Raw genomic sequence first — 25,115 nt, 5'->3', positions numbered from 1 at the left:
CAACTCTCTCTCATAGGATATGGATTTGGTGGAAAGAAGATTTGAGTGGAAAGCAACTTGGGGAAGGCTATAGATCAAGATTCATATGGTAGGAATGGAATATCTTGGCCTCAACACAAGTGTATGTGGTTCTCTCTCAGAAAAAGGTAAGTTGGAAGTGTAGGTTCATTCTGATGGCTCTCTTCACGAATGAAGAGGAGGTGGAGGGGTATATATAGCCTCCACACCAAATCTAACCGTTACACACAACTTGCCAATCTCGGTGGGACCGAATTGATAAACTCGGTCGGACCGATTCAGCAAATCTAGTGACCGTTAGGATTTTCGGTGGGACCGACATGCAACTCGGTAGGACCGATATGGTTAGGTTTAGGACATAACGTAATCCCGGTGAGACCGATTACACAAACTCAATGAGACCGGTTTTAGTAATAAGCTAACCGGAGAGTTGGTCAGGTAAACTCAGTGGGACCGATTCGCTCATTTCGGTGAGACCGAAATGTTACGAAAGAGAAACAGAGAGTTTACATTGTAATCTCGGTGGGACCGATCGCTCATCTCGGTGAGACCGAAACGTTACGAAGGGAAACAGACAAATTTAATATTTTTTAGACGCTTGATTAAAAAAATTCAAACACTTGTTCAACATTTTTTTAAATACTTGATTAACATTTTATATACATGATTAATTTTTTTCATCATTGAACAATATTTTTTCTATACACATTTAACATTTTCCAAATGCTCGATTAACATTTTCTAAATACTTGTTCAATATTTTTTTCAAATGCTTGATTAACATTTGTATATACATGATCGAAAAATTTAATCAATTTTTAATATATGATCAACATTTTTTCTATACACATTTTAACATTTCTCAAATGCTTGATTAACATTTTTCATATACTTTTTAAACATTTTTATTTCAAAATGCTTGATTAACATTTTTATATACATGATCAATAATTTTTTCTATTTACATTCAACATTTTTCCAAATGATTGATTAACATTTTTCAAATACTTATTCAAAAAAATTCAAATACTTGTTCGACATTTATTCAAATGTTTTTTGTAGAGTGATTTTTGTAACATATATATATTTATAACATTTTAAAGTATAAACAAAATACAAAAAACAGAAAAATAAAACGGAAAAAAGAGCCTGTGACCTGCCGCCCGCGTGGGCTGCCCCATCTCGGTCGCCCCTTCAGCGAGTCCGAAGGAAAATCCTATTCGCCGCTCGCTGCGGCAAACTGTCGAGCGGTCGCATAGAGGCAGCGCAGCGAGCGACAGAAATGGGCCGGCCCACACATAATGCGTCCAAACCGGTTTTGGGAACCTTTCAGAAGGATCCCTGAACCGGGTTTTTTTCCTGTATCGTTTTTATCCGGTTCTTTTTCGGCTTTCTATTGTTTTTTATTTCTCTTTTTTCGTTTCTGTTTCTTTTTCATTTTTTTGTTTTTTGTTTCTTGTTTCACTTTCTTTTTCAAGTTTACTTTTTTTTCAGAATATGTTCTTGGTTTTACAAAATGTTTATGAATTTCTTTTTTATTTCCTTTCCTTTTCTTCTCTTCCTTTAAAAAAATCAAAAATTTAAATTTTGTTCGTGTTTCCAAAAAATGTTCAGTTTTTGAAAAAATGTTCTCAAAATTCAAAATTTGTTCTCGTTACACAAAAAAGTACAAAACTTCTAAAATTGTACTGAATTTCAATTTTTTGTTCACATATTCAAAAACTGTTCGCGCTTCCAAATTTGTTCGGGATTTTTAAATATTTCTCTCCGTTTCAAAATATGTTTTCAAGATTCAAAAAATGTTCGTGCTTTAAAAAATTGTTCGGACTTCCAATTTTGTTCACATTTTCCAAAAAAATTTCATGCTTCCAAATTTGTTCGGGATTTTTCAAAATTGTTCTCTATTTCAAAAAAAATTCTCGAGTTTAAAAAAGTTTGTGCTTTAAAAAATTGTTCGCGCTTCCAAATTTGTTCGGGAGTTTTCAAAATTTGTTCTCAAGATTCAAAAAATGTTCGTGCTTTAAAAATTGTTCGCGCTTCCAAATTTGTTCTCCATTTCTAAAGTTGTTCTGAAGATTCAAAAAATGTTTGTGCTTCAAATTTGTCTTCAAGATTCAGAACATTGTGTACAAAAAATATACACTTTTTTGTACAGAATATGCTCCTGTGTACAAAGTATGTTTAGAAATGAAAAAAATGGTCGCACTTTTTCAAAATATACACTTTCAGAAAAAATCTACAATTTTTTTTAAGATGTTCACTACAGTGTGTAATTCTGGTTGTACGGTTGTACTAAGTTATTATAAGTGCGCGTTTGTTTGCTAGTAGAAGGAATGCTAGTCAGGTGGGGTGGCTGGGAGCATGCGCTTCGAATCTGTAGGTCGCAGGTTCGAGTTTCCATCGTGTTTCCCTTTCCCCTTTTTGCTTTCTTTTCTTACCACCGGTATAGCATGATGGGCCGGCCCAGTCAGGCTGCGCCCCTGTGCGCGGCGACGACATTTTGACGCAAAGCGCGTCCAATAGAAGCTCCCGAGTCCGAAGCTGAAGGCGAGACATAGGGACGCCCGCGTCGCTCCATTTGGGCCGGTCCATAAATCATCTAGGTCCTCATTCTGACCCTGGCTAAAAGCGAGAAATAAAAACTTGTCACGCCAAACCTCTAGGCTCCATTTGGGACGCCCGAAGCTGGACCCGCTGAAGGCCAGAAATAAAAACTTTTCACGTTAAACTTCTAGGCCCTCATTCCGATCTGCTCCTTTTTCAAAAAGTACATCTGTTTATTAACGCAAGCGTGCATGTGTGTACTAAAAAAAGTGTGAATGGTTTTTATTTTGATCGTTTTTTATATTATTGGTTTTTTATTTATTTAAGAGTTTTAAAATATCCACGAGGAAATGTCTGCACATTTAAAAAAACTTGAATTAAGAAAATGTCCTTGAATTTAAAAGATGGTCACCAATTTGAAAAATATTTCATGAAATAACAAAGCCTTCCCAAAAACAATCATAAATTTGAAATCGGTCATGATCTTAAAATGTGTATGGATTTGAAAAAAAAGGTATATGAATATGAAAAAATGTTCAAGAATTTAAAAATTATTCAAAAATCTTATAAAGTATTCATGAATTTGAAAAGAGTTCACCAATTTGAAAAATGAATTGGAAGCTATTAAAAAATTGTAAAATGTTCATGAATTATAAATATAAAAGGTAAAGAACAAATAAAATGGAAAAATAAATAGACAAAAAGAAATGAAAAACCGGAAGAAAACTGAAAATTCAGTAGAATATAGAGAGAAAAAGAAGAAGAAAACTATGGAACCTTCTTGAATTTACCATGAAGTTTCCTAAAACAGCCAAGAAATTCCCAAAATCGGCCAAGACTATGATGTTAGCCCATGTACCCAAACTTCACCGGCGGTGGTAAAAATGGTCAAATCATGAAAGGATTTTCGACTAGGGTCATTTCATGTTAAACTTGTCACTAAGCGTTAATTTTGTAATTCCCCCCTATTATTTCATTGTGAGACGTGCAGTTCAACAACCACAAATTGAGTTGGGCCTAACTCTCTAACACGGCATAAAGCACGTTGGAATATCACTGCGAATCAAATTGGGGTGCTACTCGCCGGCCTCGACAAAGGTCGACCTAGTGACCCAGCAGAAAGGCTAATGTTGAATTAATATGGTTAAGAAGATACTAAAAAGCAACCGTGCTAGCATTTTGATCGAGTCAGTTCATCTTCTCCTCATTACCAGAAAGCAGAACTAGCTAGGTAGGTTAGTTCTCTAGAACTATTGCACATGTTGTAGCTGAAGAGATCGATGTGTGGTACTCCATCCAGATCCTGCACCTCTGGTGCCACCTTTTCCTTACTGATAATTAAGTGGTGCTATCAGCCTATAATGGAGCAAAGTTAGATATATAATAGCAGACACAAATCTGATTTGCTAGTTTCTTAGACAAATACTCCAAATGCTTCTGATAAATGGAGTTCAAATTACTAGTATTAATATTTAAACCTGGTTTAGCTGAAGTTTAGGGTTCTCTAATAGATAGCTAATTTTTCAGGAGCAACTGATAAAAAGATCACATGCCTGCATTAACTCCTAGATCAGAAGCAACATATCTTTTAGGTTCTAGGACGGCAACTAATCACCGTCCAACTATAGGCCCTTTATAAAGTACTCAACCCAAAGAGTACGACTTAACCATCCAATGATAAGAACTTGACATGCATCATTCACTCATGCATTTAATCCAAGCACACCATGATTTCAGACATCAGAGATACGTATGAAAATAGGATTTCCTCAGCAAGGCATACACAGCACACTGGACCTGCAAGAAAGGAGACGAATCACACTGTGTCATCAGTCATCGCCAGTAATTAACTGTTCTTTGCATGTTACAACGAAATCTACGTGGGTTACATTTGTTTTTTCCCCGTGTCCTCGCTACAAAGAAAGACGAAAAAGAAGTGTTCAAGGTATGATATTAACCAGGGAAGAGAGAGAAGTCTAAGTTTTTGGCTCGACGATCTTCTTGGCCCTGGTGATGCGGATGTAGCAGAAGACCGCGGCGATGATCGCCACCGCGAGGCCGCCGAGTATGATCTTGCCCCCGGCGAAGTGCCTGTCGAAGGGGCCGTGCCGTAGTCCGTGGTCAGACGAGCCCATCGGCGACGCTGCAAATCTGGACTCCAAAAGGGAGTGCCTATGCAGACGCGAAGCATCGAAAGCAGAAGCAGAAGGGGCGTCCGCTGCCATGGCGCCGCCACCGACGAGGAAGACGGGGAACTGCCGCGCCATGACGGCGGTCACCGCGAAATGGCTAGACACCAGGCACAAGAGGAGCAGCCGAGGCATCTTTGGAGAGATCGATCCACGGAATGGATCTGTATGTAGGAGACGGAAGAAGCTAGAACTAGAGCTTAGCTGTGGAGGAGTGGACTTGGTGCTTGCCTTGGTGTTGGTGTGCAGAAGATGACGGACAGGAGGGGCTCTTATATAGGAGACGGCCTGGCTGTGCCGTTCTCCGGTTAAGTTCAGTTCAGTTCGATATTTGTGACGACTCGCGTGCATGCGCGCGCCCACTCTTCACGGATCTTGATTTGCTGGGGGGAAATGTCAGTCGCGTGGCTGGTGGCTCTTAGAAAATGATTGGAGGGTGGTGAGTTCTGGTGTTCTAGGAATCATTGGGCGTGGGTGCGATGAGCAACTGACATCTGGAATTCTGGATGGAGAATCTCTCTGAATGTTGCAGAAAAAGTCAGCATGCGGGCAAGTCAGCTTACAGCTGCATCCAGGGAGAAGAGAAGGGGAGTCCAGGTCTTGGACGGAGCAGCATGCAGGTGCAGGGCCTTGTGTTCCGCAGTTTGTTGACATGGTTTTGGGGGCAGGTTCTTGGAAGGTGATCTGAAACCCCAGCTCGCAGACCTGGAGCTCTGGCATGGCTGCTAAATAGGGGGGAAATGCCGTTTAAAGGTATTTCTTGATTGGGTACAAAAGTAAACTCAAAGGGAGCATGACGTTGCTGCTGCATCTCCGAGAAAGTGTACAATGTGTTGCTTACCCATGTACTCCGAGCAGTTTAGCTACACATCAGTCAGCCGATTCAAATTCGATTTTTGAATGAAGGAAGGAGAAGGGAGGGCCTCGCCGGAGAGAAGGAAGGGGCTCACCGTCACCACCCAAGTATCTATCTTAGGGTTCAGAGTGAGGGCGGTGGTGGACGGCGGTGATGGGGGCGGTGGTGTGGGGACTCACCGGAGAAAAAGCTCAGCACAAGGAGCGGGGCGGGGGAAGGGGGGCTAGAGGGATGGCTGGGGCGGCAGAGGACCGACAGTGGGGAGTGGTTTCGGGGAGGGCAGGGTGACGAGGCGGCGCGGGTGCGCCGCCGGACGCGGGCGGCGGGAGCCGGCGGTTAGGCCAATGGTGGATGGCGGCTCAAGGAAGGAGATGCATCGGGAGGTTGAAGAAAGATCGTGAACCATGATTTTGCATCCAACTGTTTAAGAATCGACTGACCTCAAACAAAAAATTTAGCTGACTGATTTCTAGCCACGCCCTACTCCGAGTGGTACCATTGGTGGGGAGATATGTACAAATCTCAGTTTGGAATGAGGTTGCTGAAAGTTGGGCTGAGCCTATCCTAGGAAATTATGAAAATGTTATTTTTTTTATTAACTTATAATGTAGCATCAAGCTATACAAAGTAACACAAAATAAGAATGCACAAAGCCAAAACCAACAATCTGACAACTCAAAACAAGGACACGATAACAAGAGTAAAGTCATATAAGACCAGCACTATGCATATGTTGATGGAGGTGGTGGTCCGGTCCGATCTAGAGATTATGTTGTCACTCATGTTGGGTAATAAGCTCCTTGGTCATCCACTCTAACCACATACACATTGCCGTAAACAACAGTCGATACTCTATTTGTTGCAGTGCAAAACCACATATGAAGCCATTGTGTACAACAATAAATAACCTGCATGGGAGAAGAGATTTCGTTGTTATAAACAACATCATTTCTACGTGCAGAGGGAATGGCATTGCGACGTTTTTCTTTTTCACCGGTTACATCTTTGTTTAACGAAATTTAGCCAGATACGGCTTCGTGGGGGAAGCTGTGAGGTTTGTGTCCCCCTTCTCTGACTGACCATAGTTGGAATAATCGTCTGGCCCTCTTTCTATTGCCACAGCGAATATTAGAGGATGGGAGATAGAAACTACTCCCTCCGTTCTAAAATAGATGACCCAACTTTGTACTAAAGTTAGTATAAAATTGAGTCATTTATTTTGGAACGGATGGAGTAGCAGCGAAACTATGCTACTCCCTCTGATCCATATTAAATTATTAATTGACGCTGCTTTAGTACAATTTATCTGAGGGAGTAACATTTGTTTCGACAGTTAGGGTTTCGGTCTGCACTTTAGAATGTTCAATGCATCCATGATGGGAGGTCTAAACACTATGCAATGCTGGAATACGGTAGCATCGAAAATACATGTTGGATTCCCTCATTTATGCGGAAGAAATCATGGAGCGAGAGAATATTTGTGCAACCCCCAAAACAACAAGAGTATGATGGAAACACGAACTAATGATTTCCACGGAGTATAACTATGATCAGGAACCTCTGGCCATATATGCGAACATTTCAGTTCAGATGCTCCCGTTAATTGTTTATGGTGTATCTCCTCAGCATGACACTCCATGTGCAGCGCGACACCGGACAGAGCTTAGACAAGCTCCCAATTTTAATACGTCTTTCAGAATTCTTGCCATTCCTACGTGTTGGCGTGAAGCAGCAGCAGGAGATAAACCATGGATACAGGTGTTGAATTCGTCGGCCCATCTGGTCTCCAAAGATGCCATTCTGCTCGTTGCGGTGAACACAGGATGAGAGGTCGAAGCTTCTGGTTTCTGACTGCTGTGTCTGAAGAAGGTTCGTTGTAGTAGTGAAGATAGGATGAGAGGTAGGGTAGAAGCTTCTGGGTTCTGACTGCTGTGTCTGAAGAAGGCAAGTCAAAACAAAGCACAAACCACTTCCCCTCCTCTTCCGGCCGACATTTTCGCCTGGTAACCAGATTGTCTCGAATGCCACGGCCAGGTAGTTTCACTGACCCGGTACCAAATTGTCTCGAATTCGATGCTCTTACATAGTATGTCTACTAGACTACTACAGTAGTCATTGTTCCTGGAAGAAGAAAACGAAGCGGAAAATATGGCAACATAATCTGAATGTGCCCAACTCTGAACCATGCATGTTACGCAGGCTTTTGGTATTTCAGATGTCCCATAGTTAGATTGCAGCAAGAATCTAGTCAAGGCGGAGTGCGGTTTTACAAAACAAAACAAAACAAAAGAAAGTTTTTTTTTGCGGGGTAAAAGCAATTCATTACTTAAGTAATAATGTTCTTACAATCATTCATGATGATAGTGCCCCCGTTCTGATTTGTGGATCGAATTATGGGAGCTCAAAGGTCAGCGAGATTTAGCTGTGGACAGCAGGACAAGACGAATGTGTGGGCGAATCGAACGGCACCACGGAGTAACCTATCAAGACACGATGAACCTGCAAAACAGATGAAGCTTCCCTGTGCCACGATTAAACTGGACCGACCGACCAGCTCGCGACCGACAGCCAACCCCCTCGTGCAACCAAAACTAAAGCCGCGGAGGTCTCCCGTCCCGATGCGGCGGCGTCGTCGTCCAGTTGAGATTGCTCAGATTGATTTCACACCCGGACAGCGAGAGTCAGCTGTCATTCGTTTGAAATCAACGATCTCTCGTTTGAATATGAGCGATCTTGTTTGGGCGTGATTAACCTGCTTATCACGACAAAAAAAATGGCGTGTTTTAGGGCAGGCGACTTGGCCCGTCAAGGTGCTGGCGTCTGTTAAGATCTCCATGAGAAGCCGATCGTGTCTCTCATCTTGGTGATCTGAGACAGATTCCACGATTAGGCGCTGAGACATGCAGTAAGATATTACAAGTGGCCGTAAGATGAATGTACTTGTTTTCACTGTATTTGTAGGACGCTGCATGCTGCTGTGAATCACGTGACCAACTTGGCAACTTGGCTTGCCAGTTGCCGCCTTGGAACTCCCATGTCAACGGTGGGGAAGGAGCTCGACGTATCTCGAGACGACAGGTTCAGTATCAGATGAAAACATGTCGTGGCAACGTTCAGTACTGTCCGTCTGCAGATTGATAAGAACCTTCCTTGCACTAAACTTCGTATTCATTTAAAGACACAATTGATTATGCTAAGCACTTCATAGTTCAGACTCCCAGGTTCTCAGCATCAAACTCTACACAGCTAAACAGTGTTAACATGATCCTGATTAGCAAATGATAATAAGTCACTGCTGGCTAGGCAATAATCAGTATGGTTGGGAATGATCGTCAGGGTTCTGCAGCATAATTAGCACAGCAACCAGATGGTACAACAGCAGAAAACCTAGCCAGAAAACCATGTTTGTTTGGCATAGTACTCGGCAATAGGAACATGTAATTTTGACAACAAACCGAACGACCGACCGAAAGCGTAAATGTAAATGGACAAAAGCATAAAACTGAAGCCATTAGATGTAAACGACGGAAACCGAAAGCATAAAACTGAAGCCATTGACCCTTTGCGGCTTAAATGGGCATTAACGTGTAGGGATGTCGCACTCTAGTATTACCCCTCAGCCTTCACGTTGATGATGAATATCATTCAGGAGTGCCAGAGGAGAAGATCAACTCAATCAGCTGGAGAACTAGAAGAGCCGAGTCATTCTCACATAGAGAAAGCAGAAAGGCATTCCTCCAGTGGCCTAGACTGCTTCGTCCAAATTAAACAGACTGAAAACATTCAGCAAAGAAGTCCAAATATCAGGAACTTTTGAAATTCAGAATTGTTGGGGCCTTCTCACAGGGAGAAGACACCCTTCAAAAATTAGGGTATGCTGCTTAGTGTAGCGTGCACACGGTATTCTTTAGTAAAAGGCGAAAGAATAGTTCGCTTTGTGCTCACCACGCAGCTGCGTGCCTCTCCAAGCTCACCACCCGAGCTCTTATGTAGCCCCGCTCGCTGCCCTCCTTACCTTGCCCAGGCGAGGTGGGACTAATCCAAGCGTTCCGCTTCCTGTGGTGCCTCCTCCCCCGACCGCACCAGTAAAGCCCACAACAGGGACGCCATGGCCCAAGTAAAGTAACGCTGGGCTTTCCTTTCGTATGGTTGGATCTGATTTGTGCGCATGGTCGCTTCATATCACCTTTTTTTTTCTGGAGACTCGTCTCACCTTTGTTCGTGAGTCGCGACTATGGAGATGAAGAAAGTATAGAAACCATGCACCCATCTTGCAGAAAATATGGGTTCTTAGACCAAACGTTGGTGTAAACTTCTGGCCGGTGCCCGGTGCAGGCTAGCAAATATGGTTGGAGCCCCCACGTGGGCAAGCTACAAGACCTGCTGCCGCTACTTCTCAGGCCTTGTACAATGGGAGATGCTTAGAAAAATAAACTGGGGTTTTTTGAAACACCGGTGCCTATTTCTACAAGAGAGACGCTTAGTTAAGCGTCTATCCTATACAAATAAGCACCGGTGCTTAAGAAAAATCTGGTTTATTTCTCTAAGCACCTCCGTAAGCATCTCCCATTGTACAAGGCCTCACGGAATAGTAAGAGCATCTCTAACAGGCGCCCAAAAAGAGCTTCGTGCATTAAAAATTTATTTTTTTAGGCGCCCAACAGCTCCAGCAGATACTGTAGCGTTAAAAAGTTTTGGGCGTGCACTGAAAAACGTTATCGCGTGCAGCATATTTTGAGCTCCGGATTGTGCGCGCTTCACAATTTACACTGTCTGTTTTTTGGGTGTGTATCTTTGGGCGTCTGCTAAAGCAATGTTGGTCCCGGCGCATTAAACTACAGTGGGGCGCTATAACTTTTATTAGGCGCGAGATTTTTTGCGGCCGTTGGAGATGCTCTAACCGTGGACAGTCGGTTAGACAGTCCAACGCCTCATATCCATCTTAAACATGGCCAGGATTGGTCACAAAAAAAATATATTAATCGGACTTCTTAAACCGGCCTTAAACATTCGGTCTGATCGGTATTCTTCATATTCGTCTCAAATTTCTGGGCGGGCAACCCACTCATTGATTGATACTCCCTCTGTTCATTTTTATAAGACATTTTAGATATTTAAGACAACTCCTAAAACAGTTCAATTTCAACTGTCCTAAACGACTTGCAAAAGTGAACAGAGGGAGTAACAATGAAAACTAGCCAGGCTCCTTAAACCGGCCTCAAACATTCGGGCTGACAGGCACCCATCATATTCAGTTCAAATCTAGAACGAATATGGGGAGGCCTGGACACGTCCGTCACATCGGATCCGGCCCACGCTGATCTACCTCGACCAAACCCTTGCCACTCCATTCTACTCTGTCCCTATGGTCACTTCCAACAATCTCCGGCCTTCTCCGACATGGCGAGCAGCGGATTCAAATCCTCCATCAGCCGATCTACGAGCTGGAACCTAATCCCAATAAGGCATGAGGAGGAGATGGGCGTCCGCATCGTGCTCCGCCGCGCCCGCGAGGAGAATGCCCGACAATGGGTGGACTCGATCCGCCGAGAATCCATCGCGTCCGCCCTAATGACGTGTGGATCTGGCACTAGGCTCGTCGTCGTTGCCTCGCCAGAGGTGGTGCGCTCCGTCTGGCTCGTGGCGGACGCGCAACCCCTTTATTGGTGCACCGACGACGAGGCCATACGTGGTCTGTCTGTTGAGGGTATGGCGCGCACGTGCCTGCTGTGCGAGGCAGAGGCCGCGGCAATCCTCGCGGCAGACGTCCGTGAAGCAGAGTCGTACTCTCCAGCGCCGAGACGGATGGTCTGCAACCCCGGCCGTCGCAACCACGTCGTGGTGGATGTGTCGACCTCCGACCATGACAGATCCATCATCGACCGCACATCGACCAACGACATGCTCCAACGACGAAGAGCAGGGCATTAGAGACGATGGCGCCCCAAGTCCCTTGAGCCGGTGCGTGTCCCATATTCTATTCTATCTTGCCAGTGACCGCACGAACACTACAGGAGCGCAACCAGCTCGGAAATGGGCATGACGGAGCCGAACAGGCTCCGGTTAATATTATGTTTCACGTAGATGTAATTGTATGGATTTGAGGATTCGTAATTGAAGTATCCGGTTACGAAAACGGTTATTTAAGATGTGACTGGTCCCGCGCCTGGGCATGTCCGCACGTGTTTGAGAGATCGGATTTGGTGTATCCGTTGTAGATGCTCTTCTGTGGTTTTATAAGCGCGGCCACATGTCGTTGCTGCACTTCACCACGCCGACACCCCATAGTACTACGGTCCTGTTTGTTTTGCAGCCTAAGTTTGCCACACCTAACCTTAGTTGTGCCACAATAGTTTAGGCATGTGTTTCGTTTATTGCCACATTTGTGGCTTGCCACACTTTTCTAGCCACTTGGTTCACATGTCATAGGCTAAACTTTTTGCCAAATCTTGTCACACTTGTGGTGGCCATTTTGTGAGCCACACTTTTTGTGACAGCCATATTTTGCCTAAGCTTTAGTTATGCCAAAGTTAGCCATGAACCAAACAGGCCCTACCACCTACTCCTCGGTCCTGAGATAAGATGTCAGTTACAGCTGGCATGTAACTGGCACAAGATGAATGACTTATTTTCACTGTATTTGTAGGACGCTGCTGGTGTGAATCATGTGATCAACCTGACAACTTGGTTTCCCGCAAAAAAGAAAAACTGACAACTTGGTTTGCCAGTGGCCGCCTTGATCTCTGATGTCAACGGTAGGCAAGGGAACTCGACGTATCTCGAGACGACAGGTTCAGTACCATGTCGTGGCAACGTTCAGTACTGTCTGCGGACCGGTAAGAACCTTCCTTGCAGTGAGTGGACGTCGGATTTTACAACGGCAATGTTGCTGCTGATGATCACATAAAAAACGCAGGGGAAGAGGAAAATATTGAGCATCAAATATCATTAAGAGGCATAATATGCTGAAGACTTGAAGCACTAGTAGCTAGAGTTCTTCTCTACCTTTATTAACAGCTTATCTTTTCTTTTGCTAACAATAATTAAGTGTTATTTGCCAGAAAGGTGTGCATTTTTCATTACTGAGAAAACAGTGATTCCACCACCATTGGGCACTACAGAGTTCAGACTCCCAACCGCGTGGAACATGTGGTTAGCAAACTCAAAATTCACAGAGAGTTCAGACTCCCGGGTTCTCACAATCAAACTCTAAGCAGCTAAACAGCGCTAACATGATCCTGATTAGCAAGAAGAGATTCTCAGCTGGCTAGGCAATAATCAGTATGGTTGGGAAGGAATGATTGTTAGGGTTCTGCAGCACAATTAGCACATCAATCAGATGGGACAACAGCACAAAACCTGACCACAGAACCATATTTGTTTGACACAGTACTTGATAAGAGGAACATGTAGGTTGCAAAACAAACCAAACGTCCAAAAGGGTAAATGAACAAATCTTTTTAGTTCTGAAGAACCGAACAAAGTTAACGTACAAATGGTCACTAGTTAGTGCACATAGCTACTCCATTTTCTTCATCATCATTTTAGTATGAGCACTTTGTGCTAGTCATTTCAATACATCTGCTTCTCTTTTATTCTGTTAGCCTCTAGTCATGCAGTGCTTTACTTGACCATAATCAGAAGTTCATAATAACCAGCAAAAAGATGTGCTCATGTTCATCAAAAGTTGGTTTCTAAAGCGGTTAGGGAAGGAACAGCATGAAAAGTGAGCAGTGTACTACTCTAACAACCTAATCATACAAGTGGACCCAACAGTTGAATGTTACTTCACGCTGCCTCACAAGATCCTGGATTACGAGACACGCAGTGGCAGTTGTTAAAGTGAATAAATGGAGATCGCCTGAACAATGTACTTTGTGTAACCATAGACACAACTAATCCGAGCAACACAAAAATCTTTTTATTTCTCCTTGAAGCATTACCATCCACAACTTCTCTGTGTATCACCTGACAAATTCTGAATTCTTGTGATACAGGTAATCAAATAACCTGGGAAACTGGCTGGTCTGATTAAATCGTGCATGTTCATGTGGCCATAAAAACTTCAACCTTAGTGCATTCCAAATATTTCGTCTGGAGGGTCATAGATATGCCTCTCTGGGAATAGCTCTTCAAAATCTTGCTTCACCCTGTTCCTTAATAGTGGATGCGGTAAAAGACCCTTCAATAATACCCTGAAAGGCAACTCCTCTGGTGGATCAGGTGATCTTTTCATGTCCTCATAAATGTTCATTGCATCTGATGGAGAACCATATCTCAAGAACCCTCTAATGACTTCAGCATAAGTCTGTGAGTCGGGAAACAGATTCTCCTCTTTCATGTTCCCCCAGATATCCATTGCTTCATCCATCTTCTTACACTTGGCTAGAGCAATTATCAAGTCCTTGTACATGTAAACATCTGGCTTATACCAGTCCTCCTTTTGTATGATCCTGAACATCTGCAAGACCAATGTTTAGAAAATGGCCAAGTACAACAAAGGCAAGCACCAGAAAACATCATCTTCAAATTGAACATGAAGGAATAAGGCTTAGTGTACATCGGCTACATTCGGTATTGCAGTTATCCATCCATTTTGAGCGTGTGACAATTATTTTCTTTCTGTTCAGTTTTGATAGATATGATAAGTAGCACAATCAATAATATTCAATCAAGGACAATAATCGAACATTTCCCTGGAGTTACCAAACTTAATTGACTACACAAACATCAGTGTATGATTTTCTTAAGAGTGTGCACTACCTCTCAGGTGGGCAAATAAGAATAAAGAAAATTTAGGGTAATAACAATAAGATTTATACTACTCACTCGAAGCCTACCGGCCTCTACTCCAAATTTGGATCCACCTACATAATCAACCAGACTGATATGTTCGCACAACCAAACATGCACAAACATAAGAAAAAAGAGATCAGGTATTACTAGGTTTTACAAAATTATCTAGCGCCATGAAAATAAATAAAACAAAAACTAAAGCAAAGTGTGATTGACAGTGAAGAAAGGAAAACAAAAATATCAGGGAGTCTATATATAGCAATTGTCTCGTAATGGACCAAAAACAGCCTCTTTCTCTTGAACCATAAGAGGGATAATTTTAATTTATTCCTTCTGTCCACGAAAATTGTCCACCAATAAGCTAGTTTCCCATCTTTTACTCCCTCCGTTCCTAAATATAAGTCTTTGTAGAGATTCCACTATGAACCACATATGGATGTACATAGATGCATTTTAAGTGTAGATTCATTCATTTTGCTCCGTATGTAGCCATCTAGTGGAATCCCTACAAAGAATTATATTTAGGAATGGAGGGAGTAGAATATAACTAATTCCACCTTGGCCATGGGAAGGAAATCTAATTTAGGGGTACAAACCCATTCCTCAAAGCATAAATTCACCCCTATCGAGCAATTGCAGCCAAGATTTTCAACAAATTTACTTAAACACAACTGGTAGCCCCACTGACTAAATAAATTTTGTCTTCACATCCTAATACTGATTTTTTTCCCCAATCAGCACTCGAATTCATTCAACACATCTCACTTCTATCAATCTCAAGAAAGTAACAAACATTTTTGGTACTTCAACCAAATTATCAATATGGCAACACCATAGGTCCAATTTAAATGTATGAAATGTTCCCCTGGTTCGCCTACATTAGACAACCACCTCAGCGACCACAACCGTGCATCCAGCTGCTCTCCACTCGATAAATCACCAAATCCAAAGATAGGTGGGGGAGCAGAAATGCCTCCTTACCTTGACAGAAAGGTCGACCTCCTCCTGGCGCTCCAGCTCGCCGAGCACGGAGAGCTTGTCCGCCTTGAGCAGCCGCGCCACGTGCCTCTTGATGAACTCCCGCAGCTTCTCCTCGTCCCCCTTGAACCGCTTCAGACCCTGGATAGCAAACAAGGCCTCCTTCCCAATCAGCTTTTTGCTCCGCCACAGCGGCCCGCGCGGCCGCCCATCGTGGAACGCGCGCCGCCACTCGCCGAAGGGCCGCGGCGGCAGCAGCCGCACGGGGACTTCTCCCCGGAATAGGCCGTGGGGTGGGGAGAGAGGCGGAATCTTGGGGCGGAGGAGGAGGAGAAGGCGGCGGGCGAGGAGACATCGAGAGGCCGCCATGGTTTGGGGGAACTCGAGAGCAAAACCCTGCCTCGGCTCGGCTTGGGTCGGTGTTGGGTTTGGGAGGCCGTCGACACTACCAAAACACTCGAAACATCATATTAGCTTTGTATAGATAGATAAAGCCCAAACGACTGAATCAATACAAAATAACGAGAAAGTCTTTTGTGTTAAAAAAAATGAGAAAACTTCATTTATTTATTTTTGCGAGAAATTTCCAATCTACTCATATTCAATCATGAAAGTACAAAGAACAACAGAGGTAATAAAATTACAACCATGTCCATGGACCACCTAGCGACGACTATAAGCACTGGAGCGAGCCGAAGGCGCGCTGCCGTCATCGCCCCTCCCTCACTGGAGCCAGGCAAGCCTTGTTGTAGTAGACAGTCGGAAAGTCATCGTACTAAGGCCTCATAAGACCAACGCACTAGAATAGCAATCATCGCTGATGAAAAAAGTCGTAGATCAGAAGGATTAAACATGTAAACACCTAAACGAAGAAGAACGGAGAGTGGATCCAAATAGATCCACCGAAGACAAGCATTGCCTGAATCCCGCAAGATCTGACGGAGACAAACCTCCACACGTCCTTCGATGATGCTAGACGCACCATCGAGACGGGGATAGAACGTGGGAGACATTATTCCTACTACGCCACATAGCCCCAACCAAGACGCTGACTCTAACAAGAACGAGAACGGGGTCCCTCCCGCCGGCAGGGGGCCGAGATCCTCCGCACCTCCATGGCCTAAAGGCCATCGGAGATGGGACGGACCAGCGGCGGTGCCAACGGGAGGAGAAGAGCATTTCTTGTGAAGGAGGAAAGAGATGTGTGGAGTTTTTTTAATGAGAAAAACTTTTATAAAGCAGGTCAAAATAAATAAAAAATGAGCCCCCATCTAAATAGCGATTTTGTCATGCTATGTGAGTCCTTTATCGGCATTTCCCCACTTCAATTTGTGACGGGTGTTGTTCTAATTAAATCTGAACCGTTAAGGAGACAAAAGGGATGTCTGTGCTGCTGGCATCTTCTAGGTCCATGGAGATCATGTGAATAAGAAGACGGGCATCCATATGAATTATCTGGATTACACCCTTCACAAAATCGTGAAGGACTAGCAGGCGGCTTGGTTCTACATCATCAGTGTGTCACCAGGCTTGTTGATGTCGTTTGAAGCTACGTCGGTATTTCCCCAAAGAGGAAGAGATGATGCAGCACAACGGCGGTAGGTATTTTCCTCAAATATGAAAGCAAGGTTATCGAACCAGTAGGAGAACCAAGCAACACAATATAAACAAACCCCTGCACACAGATAACAAATCCTCGCAACCCGACGTGTTAAAGGGGTTGTCAATCCCTTTCGGATAACGGTGCCAGAAATTGGTGCGTGACGGGAGAAAGTTGTAATAGATTGAATAAATAGATCGCAAATAAGATAAAGTGCAGCAAAGTATTTTTGGGTTTTTGGTTTAGTAGATCTGAAAATAAATGCAAATAAAAGTAGATCGCAAAGGCAAAAAATATGAGAAAGAGACCCGGGGGCCGTAGGTTTCACTAGTGGCTTCTCTCGAGAAAAATAGCAAACGGTGGATGAACAAATACTGTTGGGCAATTGATAGAACTTCAAATACTCATGACGATATCCAGGCAATGATCATTACATAGGCATCACGTCCAAGATTAGTAGACCGACTCCTGCCTGCATCTACTACTATTACTCCATACATCGACCGTTATCTAGCATGCATCTAGTGTATTAAGTTCATGGAGAAACCGAGTAATGCGGTAAGAACGATGACATGATGTAGACAAGATCTATCTATGTAGAGATAGACCCCCATCGTTTTATCCTTAGTAGCAACGATACATACGTGTTGTTTCCCTTTCTGTCACTGGGATCAAGCACCGTAAGATCGAATCCACTACAAAGCACCTCTTCCCATTGCAAAATAAATAGATCAAGTTGGCCAAACAAAATCCAAATATCAGAAAAGAAATACGAGGCTATAAGAGATCATGCATAAAACAGATCAAAGAAACTCAAATACTTTTATGGATATAAAAAGATAGATCTGGTCATAAACTCAAAGTTTATCGATCCCAACAAACACATCACAAAAGAGTCACATCATATGGATCTCCAAGAGACCATTGTATTGAGAATCAAGAGATAGATAGAGAGAGAGAGAGAGAGATGAAGCCATCTAGCTACTAACTACGGACCTGAAGGTCTACAAAAAACTACTCATGCATCATCGGAGAGGCACCAATGGAGGTGGTGAACCCCATCCGAGATGGTGTCTAGATTGGATCTGGACTCGGCGGCGGCTAGATGAATATTTCGTCGACTCCCCTAGGGTTCTAAAAATATTAGGGTATTTATAGAGCAAAGAGGCGGTCCGGGGGACACCCGAGGTGGGCACAACCCACCAGGGTGCGCCTGGCCCTCCTAGCGCGCCCTGATGGTTGTGCTCTCCTCGGAGCACCCCATAGGCGCAGCCAGGGCCCATTATGTTCCTTTTGGTCCCAAAAAATCCCCGTAAAGTTTCGTTGCGTTTGGACATCGTTTGATATTGATTTTCTATGATGTAAAAAACATGGAAAAAACAGCAACTGGCACTTGGCCCTATGTCAATAGGTCAGTACCAAAAAATGATATAAAATGACTATAAAATGATTATAAAACATTCAAGATTGATAATATAACAGCATGGAACAATCAAAAATTATAGATACGTTGAAGACGTATCAGGATCCCCAAGCTTAACTCCTACTTGTCCTCGAGTAGTGAAGTGATAAAAATAAAAAAAATGGTGTGGAATGTTGCCTAACATGTCATATCATATTCTTTCTTTATAGCATGGACATTTGGACTTTTATATTGTTCAAAGCAATAGTCTAGTTTTGACATGATAACTTAAATACTCAAGCATATCAACAAGCAACCATGTCTTTTAAAATATCAACACTAAAATAAGTTATCTGTAGCCCATCATGCTCAACCATTGATCCATTCATGAAACACACTCGCATATTAGCTACACCCAATACTCAAGTACGATCATATTGCCTCCTAGTTGGTGCTTTTATAAGAGAAGATGAAGACTCAAATTCAAAATAAAATTGCACAAAGTAAAAGAAAGGCCCTTCGCGGAGGGAAGTAGGGATTTGTAGAGGTGTCAGAGCTCAAAGCGAAAACTTAGAGATAAAAACATTTTGGGGGTGTATCCATCCCACCAACGAAAACAACTTAGAGTTCCCAACACTTTCCATGCATAGATATATCATAGGCGGTTCCCAAACAGAAAGTAAAGTTTATTCCTTTTTCCACCATATTTTCACTTTCCATGGCTAACCGTACCCACGGGTGCCCTCCATACCAACACTTTCCAAGGAATTTATTATTTGACAACATAAAGTAAATACATTTTTTGCATTTCAGGACTGGGCATCCCCTAATACCTTTGCCTTACTCTCGTGCAATGACAAGTGAATAAACACTCATCTTGAGAATAACACATCTAGCATGGAAAATATTAGCCACCCCTCACCGCTCTGCGAGCGACACAAACACACAAAAGAGAAGTTTATTTTTGAAAATTAGAGATGACACATGCAAATTTGCTTAGAACGGCAAAAGAATACCACATATAGGTAGATATAGTGGACTCATGTGGCAAAACTGGGTTAAAGGTTTTTGGATGCACAAGTTGTGATCATACTTAGTGCAAAATGAAGGCTAGCAAAATATTGGGAAGCGACCAACTAAGAAACGAATAATTCTCATAAGCGAGCATTAAGCATAACTAACACCGAATAATGCATCACAAGTAGGATATAATTTCATTGCATAACTATTGACTTTCGTGCTTGCATAGGGAATCACAAACCTTAACACCAATATTCTTATTAAAGCATAATTACTCATCAAGATGACTCACATATCACATCATCATATCTCAAAACTATTACTAAGAATCAAGTTTATTTTGTGCAATGATCTTCATGAAAGTTTTTATTATATCCTTCTTGGATATTGATACGTCCATTTTGCATCATGTTTTCTTACTGTTATTTATAATGTTTTTATTCATAATAATGCTTTTTGGAGTAATTATAATGCCTTTTCCCTCATAATTTACAAGGAACACACCAAGAGGGAGAACTCTGGCAGCTGGAAATCTGGACCTGGAAAAGCTACGTCAGGCCACCTATTCTGCATAATTCCAAATGAGCTGAAACTTTAGGAAGAATTTTTATGAATTATTTGAGGAATATTGGAGCCAATAAACACCAGAGGGGGGACACCAGGTGGGCATAACCCACCTGGGCGCGCCAGGCCCCCCAAGCGCGCCCTGGTGGGTTGTGACCTCCTCGGCCCACCTCCAGTGCCCATTTTTTGGTATATAAGTGGTTTTGACCTAGAAAAATTAGGAGAGGACTTCCGGGATGAAGCGCCGCTGCCTCGAGGCGGAACTTGGGTAGGAGCACTTTTGCCCTCCGGCGGAGCGATTCTGCCGGGGGAACTTCCCTCCCGGAGGGGGAAATCATCATCGTCATCATCATCACCAACAACTCTCCCATCTTGGAGAGGGCAATCTCCATCAACATCTTCACCGGCACCATCTCATCTCGAACCCTAGTTCATCTCTTGTATGGAATCTTGTTACCAAAACTATAGATTGTTGCTAGGGGGTGACTAGTAGTATTGATTACATCTTGTAGTTGATTACTATATGGTTTATTTGGTGGAAGATTATATGTTCAGATCCAATATGCTATTTAATACCCCTCTGATATTGAGCATGATTATTATTTGTGAGTAGTTACTTTTGTTCTTGAGGTCACGAGAGAAATCATGTTGCAAGTAATCATGTGAATTTGATATGTGTTCGATATTTTGATAGTATGTATGTTGTGATTCCCTTAGTGGTGTCATGTGAACGTCGACTACATGGCACTTCACCATATTTGGGCCTAAGGGAATGCATTGTGGAGTAGTGAATAGATGGTGGGTTGCGAGAGTGACAGAAACTTAAACCCCAGTTTATGCACTATTCCGTAAGGGACCGATTGGGTCCTAGAGTTTAATGATATGGTTAGAATTTATTCTTAATACGTTTCTCATAGTTGCGGATGCTTGCGGGAGGGTTAATCATAAGTAGGAGGTTTGTTCAAGTAAGAACAGCACCTAAGCACCGGTCCACCCATACATCAAATTATCAAAGTAGCGAACACAAATCAAGCCAACATGATGAAAGTAACTAGATGAAATGCCCGTGTACCCTCAAGAATGCTTTGCTTATTATAAGAGACCATTTTGGCCTGTCCTTTGCCTCAAAAGGATTGGCTACCTTGCTGCATACTTGTTACTATTATCATTACTTGCTCGTTACAAATTATCTTGCTATCAAACTACTCGCTACTTACAATTTAAGCACTTGCAGACATTACCTTACTGAAAACTACTTGTCATTTCCTTTTGCTCCTCGTTGGGTTCGACACTCTTACTTATCGAAAAAAGCTACAATTGATCCCCTATACTTGTGGGTCATCAAGGCTATTTTCTGGCGCCGTTGCCGGGGATTGAAGCGCCTTTGGTGAGTGGAATTCGGTAAGGGAACATTTATATAGTGTGCTGAAATTTATTGTTACTTGTTACTATGGAAAACAATCCTTTGAGGGGTTTGTTCGGGGTATCTTCATCTCGTCCGGAACCACAATTAGCCACCCCTCAACCTACCGCACCTAGTGAAAATATTGAAATGAAATTCCTTTGGGTATGATAGAACAACTGCAAGCTAATCCTTATGCAGGAGATGGAACCGAACATCCTGATATGCACTTGATATATGTGGAACAAATTTGTGGAGTGTTTAAACTTGCAGGTTTACCCGGAGATGAGGTGAAGAGAAAGGTTTTCCCTTTATCTTTGAAGGGAAAAGCATTGGCATGGTATAGGCTATCCGTTGATATTGGATCATGGAATTGGAATCGTTTGAAATTGTAGTTCCACCAAAAAAATTATCCTATGCATCTAGTTCATCGTGATCGGAATTATATATACATTTTTTGACCTCGTGAAGGAGAAAGTATCGCTCTAGCTTGGGGGAGGCTTAAGTCAATGTTATATTCATGCCCCAACCATGAGCTCTCAAGAGAAATTATTATCCAGAATTTTTATGCTCGGCTTTCCCGTAATGATCAAACCATGCTTGATACTTCTTGTGCTGGTTCATTTATGAAGAAGACTATTGAATTCTGGTGGGATCTTTTCGAAAGAATTAAACGCAACTCTGAAGATTGGGAACTCGACGAAGGTAAAGAGTTAGGTATTAAACTTAAGTATGATTGTGTTAAATCTTTTATGGATACGGATGCTTTTGAAAAGTTTAGCACTAAATATGGACTTGACTCTAAGATGGCCTCCTTTTGTGAATCATTTGCTACTCATGTTGAACTCCCTAAAGAGAAGTGGTTTAAATATCACCCACTTATTAAAGAAGAAATTAAAGAACCGGTACCAGTTAAAGAAGAAACTACACTTTATAATATCGATCCTGTTGTTCCTTCTGCTTATATAGAGAAACCACCTTTTCCCGTTAGGATAAAGGAACATGCTAAATTTTCAACTGTGGTTAACAAAAGCTATGTTAGAACACCTAAACTTGATGAACAAATTAGGGTAGAACCTAATGTTGCTATGGTTAAAGATCTCTTGGAGGAAGATATAGATGTGCATGTTATTTACTTCTGTGCAAAAGCTGCTAGAATTGCTAAACCCGAAAAAGGGATAAAAATAGACCATTTGTTGGCCTGTCTGTCATTTCAGTTAAAATAGGAGATCACTATTATCATGATTTATGTGACATGGGTGCTAGTGTGAGTGCTATCCCTTACACTTTGTATCAAGAAATTAGGAAAGACATAGCACCTACAGAGTTAGAAGACATAGATGTTACTACTAAATTTGCAAATAGAGACACATATCACCTTGTGGGATTATAAGAGATGTTGAAGTCTTGCGTGGGAAAATAAAATATCCTACTGATTTTCTTGTTCTTGGTTCCCCACAAGATGACTTTTGTCCCATTATCTTTGGTAGACCTTTCTTAAACACAGTTAATGCTAAGATAGATTGTAAGAAACAAATTGTGGGTGTTAGCTTTGGTGATGAGTCTCATGAGTTTAATTTTTCCAAGTTTAGTAGAAATCGCCATGAAAAAGAATTTCCTAGTAAGGATGAATTAATTGGTCTTGTTTCTATTGTTGTGCCGCCTATTGATCCTTTAGAACAATACTTGCTAGACCATGAGAATGATTTACATATGCATGAAAGAAATGAAATAGATAAGATTTTCTTTGAACAATGTCCTTTGTTTAAACACAATTTGCCTATTGAAACTCTGGGAGGTCCTCCTCCACCTAAAGGTGATCATGTGTTTGAATTAAAACAATTGCCAGACACTTTGAAATATGCTTATCTTGATGAAAGAAGATATGTCATGTTATTATTAGTGCTAACCTTTCAGAACATGAAGAGGAAAGATTATTGAAAGTTCTAAGGAAGCACCGAGATGCTATTGGATATACTCTTGATGATTTAAAGGGCATTAGTCCCACTCTATGTCAGCACAAAATTAATATGGAACCTGATGCTAAACCATTTGTTGATCACCGTTGAATCCAAAGATGAAAGAGATGGTAAGAATGGAAATATTAAAACTTCTGGAAGCAGGTATAATTTATCCTATAGCTGATAGTAGATGGGTAAGTCATGTTCATTGTGTTCCTAAGAAAGGAGGTATTACTTTTGTTCCTAATGATAAGAATTAACTCATTCCACAAAGAATTGTTACAGGCTATAGAATGGTAATTGATTTTAGAAAATTAAATAAAGCAACTAGAAAAGATCATTACCCTTTGCCTTTTATTGATCAAATGCTTGAAAGATTATCTAAGCACACACACTTTGCTTCCTTGATGGATATTCTGGCTTTTCACAAATACCTGTTTCTCAACCTGATCAAGAAAAGACCACTTTTACTTGTCCATTTGGAACCTATGCTTATAGATATATGCCTTTTGGTTTATGTAATGCACCTTCTACCTTTCAAAGATGCATGATGGCTATATTATCTGACTTTTGTGAAAAGATTGTTAAGGTTTTCATGGATGACTTTTCTGTTTATGGGAAGTCTTTTGATGATTGTTTAAGCAACCTTGAGCGAGTTTTGCAGATATGTGAACAAACAAATCTTATCTTGAATTGTGAGAAGTGCCACTTTATGGTTAATGAAGGCATTTTCTTGGGTCATAAAATTTCTGCAAGAGGTATTGAAGTGGACCAAGCTAAGGTTGACACAATTGAGAAAATGCCATGTCCTAAGGACATCAAAGGTATTCGTAGTTTCCTAGGTCATGCTGGTTTCTATAGGAGGTTTATTAAAGACTTCTCTAAAATTTCTAGGCCTCTCACTAGTCTTTTGCAAAAGGATGTTCCTTTTGTTTTTGATGATGATTGTTTAGAAGCCTTTGAAACACTCAAGAAAGCCTTAATATCTACACCTATTGTTCAACCACCTGATTGGAACTTGCCTTTTGAAATTATGTGTGATGCTAGTGATTATGTTGTTGGTGCTGTTCTATGACAAAGAGTTGATAAGAAATTGAATGTTATCCATTATGCTAGTAAAACTCTAGACAGTGCTCAAAGAAACTATGCTACTACTGAAAAAGAATTCTTAGCGGTGGTGTTTGCTTGTGATAAATTTAGACCTTATATTGTTGATTCCAAAGTAACTATTCACACAGACCATGCTGCTATTAAATATCTTATGAAAAAGAAAGATGCTAAACCTAGACTTATTCATTGGGTTCTCTTGTTACAAGAATTTGATTTACATATCATCGATAGAAAAGGAGCTGAGAACCCCGTAGCTGATAACTTGTCTAGGCTTGAAAATGTGCTTGATGACCCACTTCCTATTGATGATAATTTTCCTGATGAGCAGTTAGCTGCAATAAATGTTGCTAATGGTACTCCTTGGTATGCTGACTATGCTAATTACATTGTTACTAAATATTTACCACCTAGATTTACATACCAGCAAAAGAAAAAAATTCTTCTATGATTTAAGACATTACTTTTGGGATGACCCACAAATTTATAAAGAAGGAGTAGATGGTATTATTAGACGTTGTGTACCTGAGCATGAACAGGGACAAACCCTATGGAAATGTCACTCCGAGGCTTATGGAGGGCATCATGCTAGAGATAGAACTGCTCACAAGGTATTGCAATCTGGATTTTATTGGCCTACTCTCTTCAAGGATGCCCGTAAGTTTGTCTCTTCTTGTG

At 41.9% G+C, this 25,115-nt stretch overlaps 2 protein-coding genes and 1 non-coding gene across 3 annotated transcripts; all 3 read right to left on the bottom strand.

Moving 5' to 3' along the window:
* Positions 1 to 3,373: 3,373 nt before the first annotated feature.
* LOC125541399 (uncharacterized) lies at positions 3,374 to 5,060 on the bottom strand. The gene is made up of 2 exons (XM_048704823.2): positions 4,521 to 5,060; positions 3,374 to 4,359 (listed from the first exon to the last, which is right to left on the bottom strand). The coding sequence occupies exon 1, from the start codon at positions 4,884 to 4,886 to the stop codon at positions 4,539 to 4,541; it is 348 nt and encodes a 115-aa protein (XP_048560780.1). The 5' UTR covers positions 4,887 to 5,060; the 3' UTR covers positions 3,374 to 4,359; positions 4,521 to 4,538.
* A 4,381-nt stretch (positions 5,061 to 9,441) lies between these two features.
* On the bottom strand, positions 9,442 to 9,561 carry LOC125542001 (U5 spliceosomal RNA). The gene has a single exon (XR_015617823.1). It is a non-coding gene; the product is annotated as a U5 spliceosomal RNA (small nuclear RNA).
* A 3,880-nt stretch (positions 9,562 to 13,441) lies between these two features.
* LOC125536719 (Pentatricopeptide repeat (PPR) superfamily protein) lies at positions 13,442 to 15,830 on the bottom strand. Its single transcript, XM_048699958.2, has 2 exons — positions 15,385 to 15,830; positions 13,442 to 14,068 (listed from the first exon to the last, which is right to left on the bottom strand). Exons 1-2 carry the CDS (start codon positions 15,748 to 15,750, stop codon positions 13,679 to 13,681), a joined length of 756 nt encoding a protein of 251 aa, XP_048555915.1. The 5' UTR covers positions 15,751 to 15,830; the 3' UTR covers positions 13,442 to 13,678.
* Between the last annotated feature and the right edge of the window lie 9,285 nt (positions 15,831 to 25,115).

This window comes from Triticum urartu, chromosome 2A, assembly GCF_056163025.1.
Source record: "Triticum urartu cultivar PI428250 chromosome 2A, HENAU_Tu73, whole genome shotgun sequence".
Lineage (NCBI taxonomy): Eukaryota > Viridiplantae > Streptophyta > Magnoliopsida > Poales > Poaceae > Triticum > Triticum urartu.
Note: the sequence above shows the minus strand (reverse complement) of the source record. Positions and strands in the feature narration are given on the sequence as shown.

Bases quoted from the DNA above. Each gene is read 5' to 3' on its own strand.
- LOC125541399 (XM_048704823.2), bottom strand. From the start codon at position 4,886: ATGCCTCGGCTGCTCCTCTTGTGCCTGGTGTCTAGCCATTTCGCGGTG.
- LOC125536719 (XM_048699958.2), bottom strand. From the start codon at position 15,750: ATGGCGGCCTCTCGATGTCTCCTCGCCCGCCGCCTTCTCCTCCTCCTC. The intron at 14,069-15,384 runs GTAAGGAGGCAT...TTGGTCTTGCAG, and splicing joins AGGTCGACCTTTCTGTCAAG to ATGTTCAGGATCATACAAAA.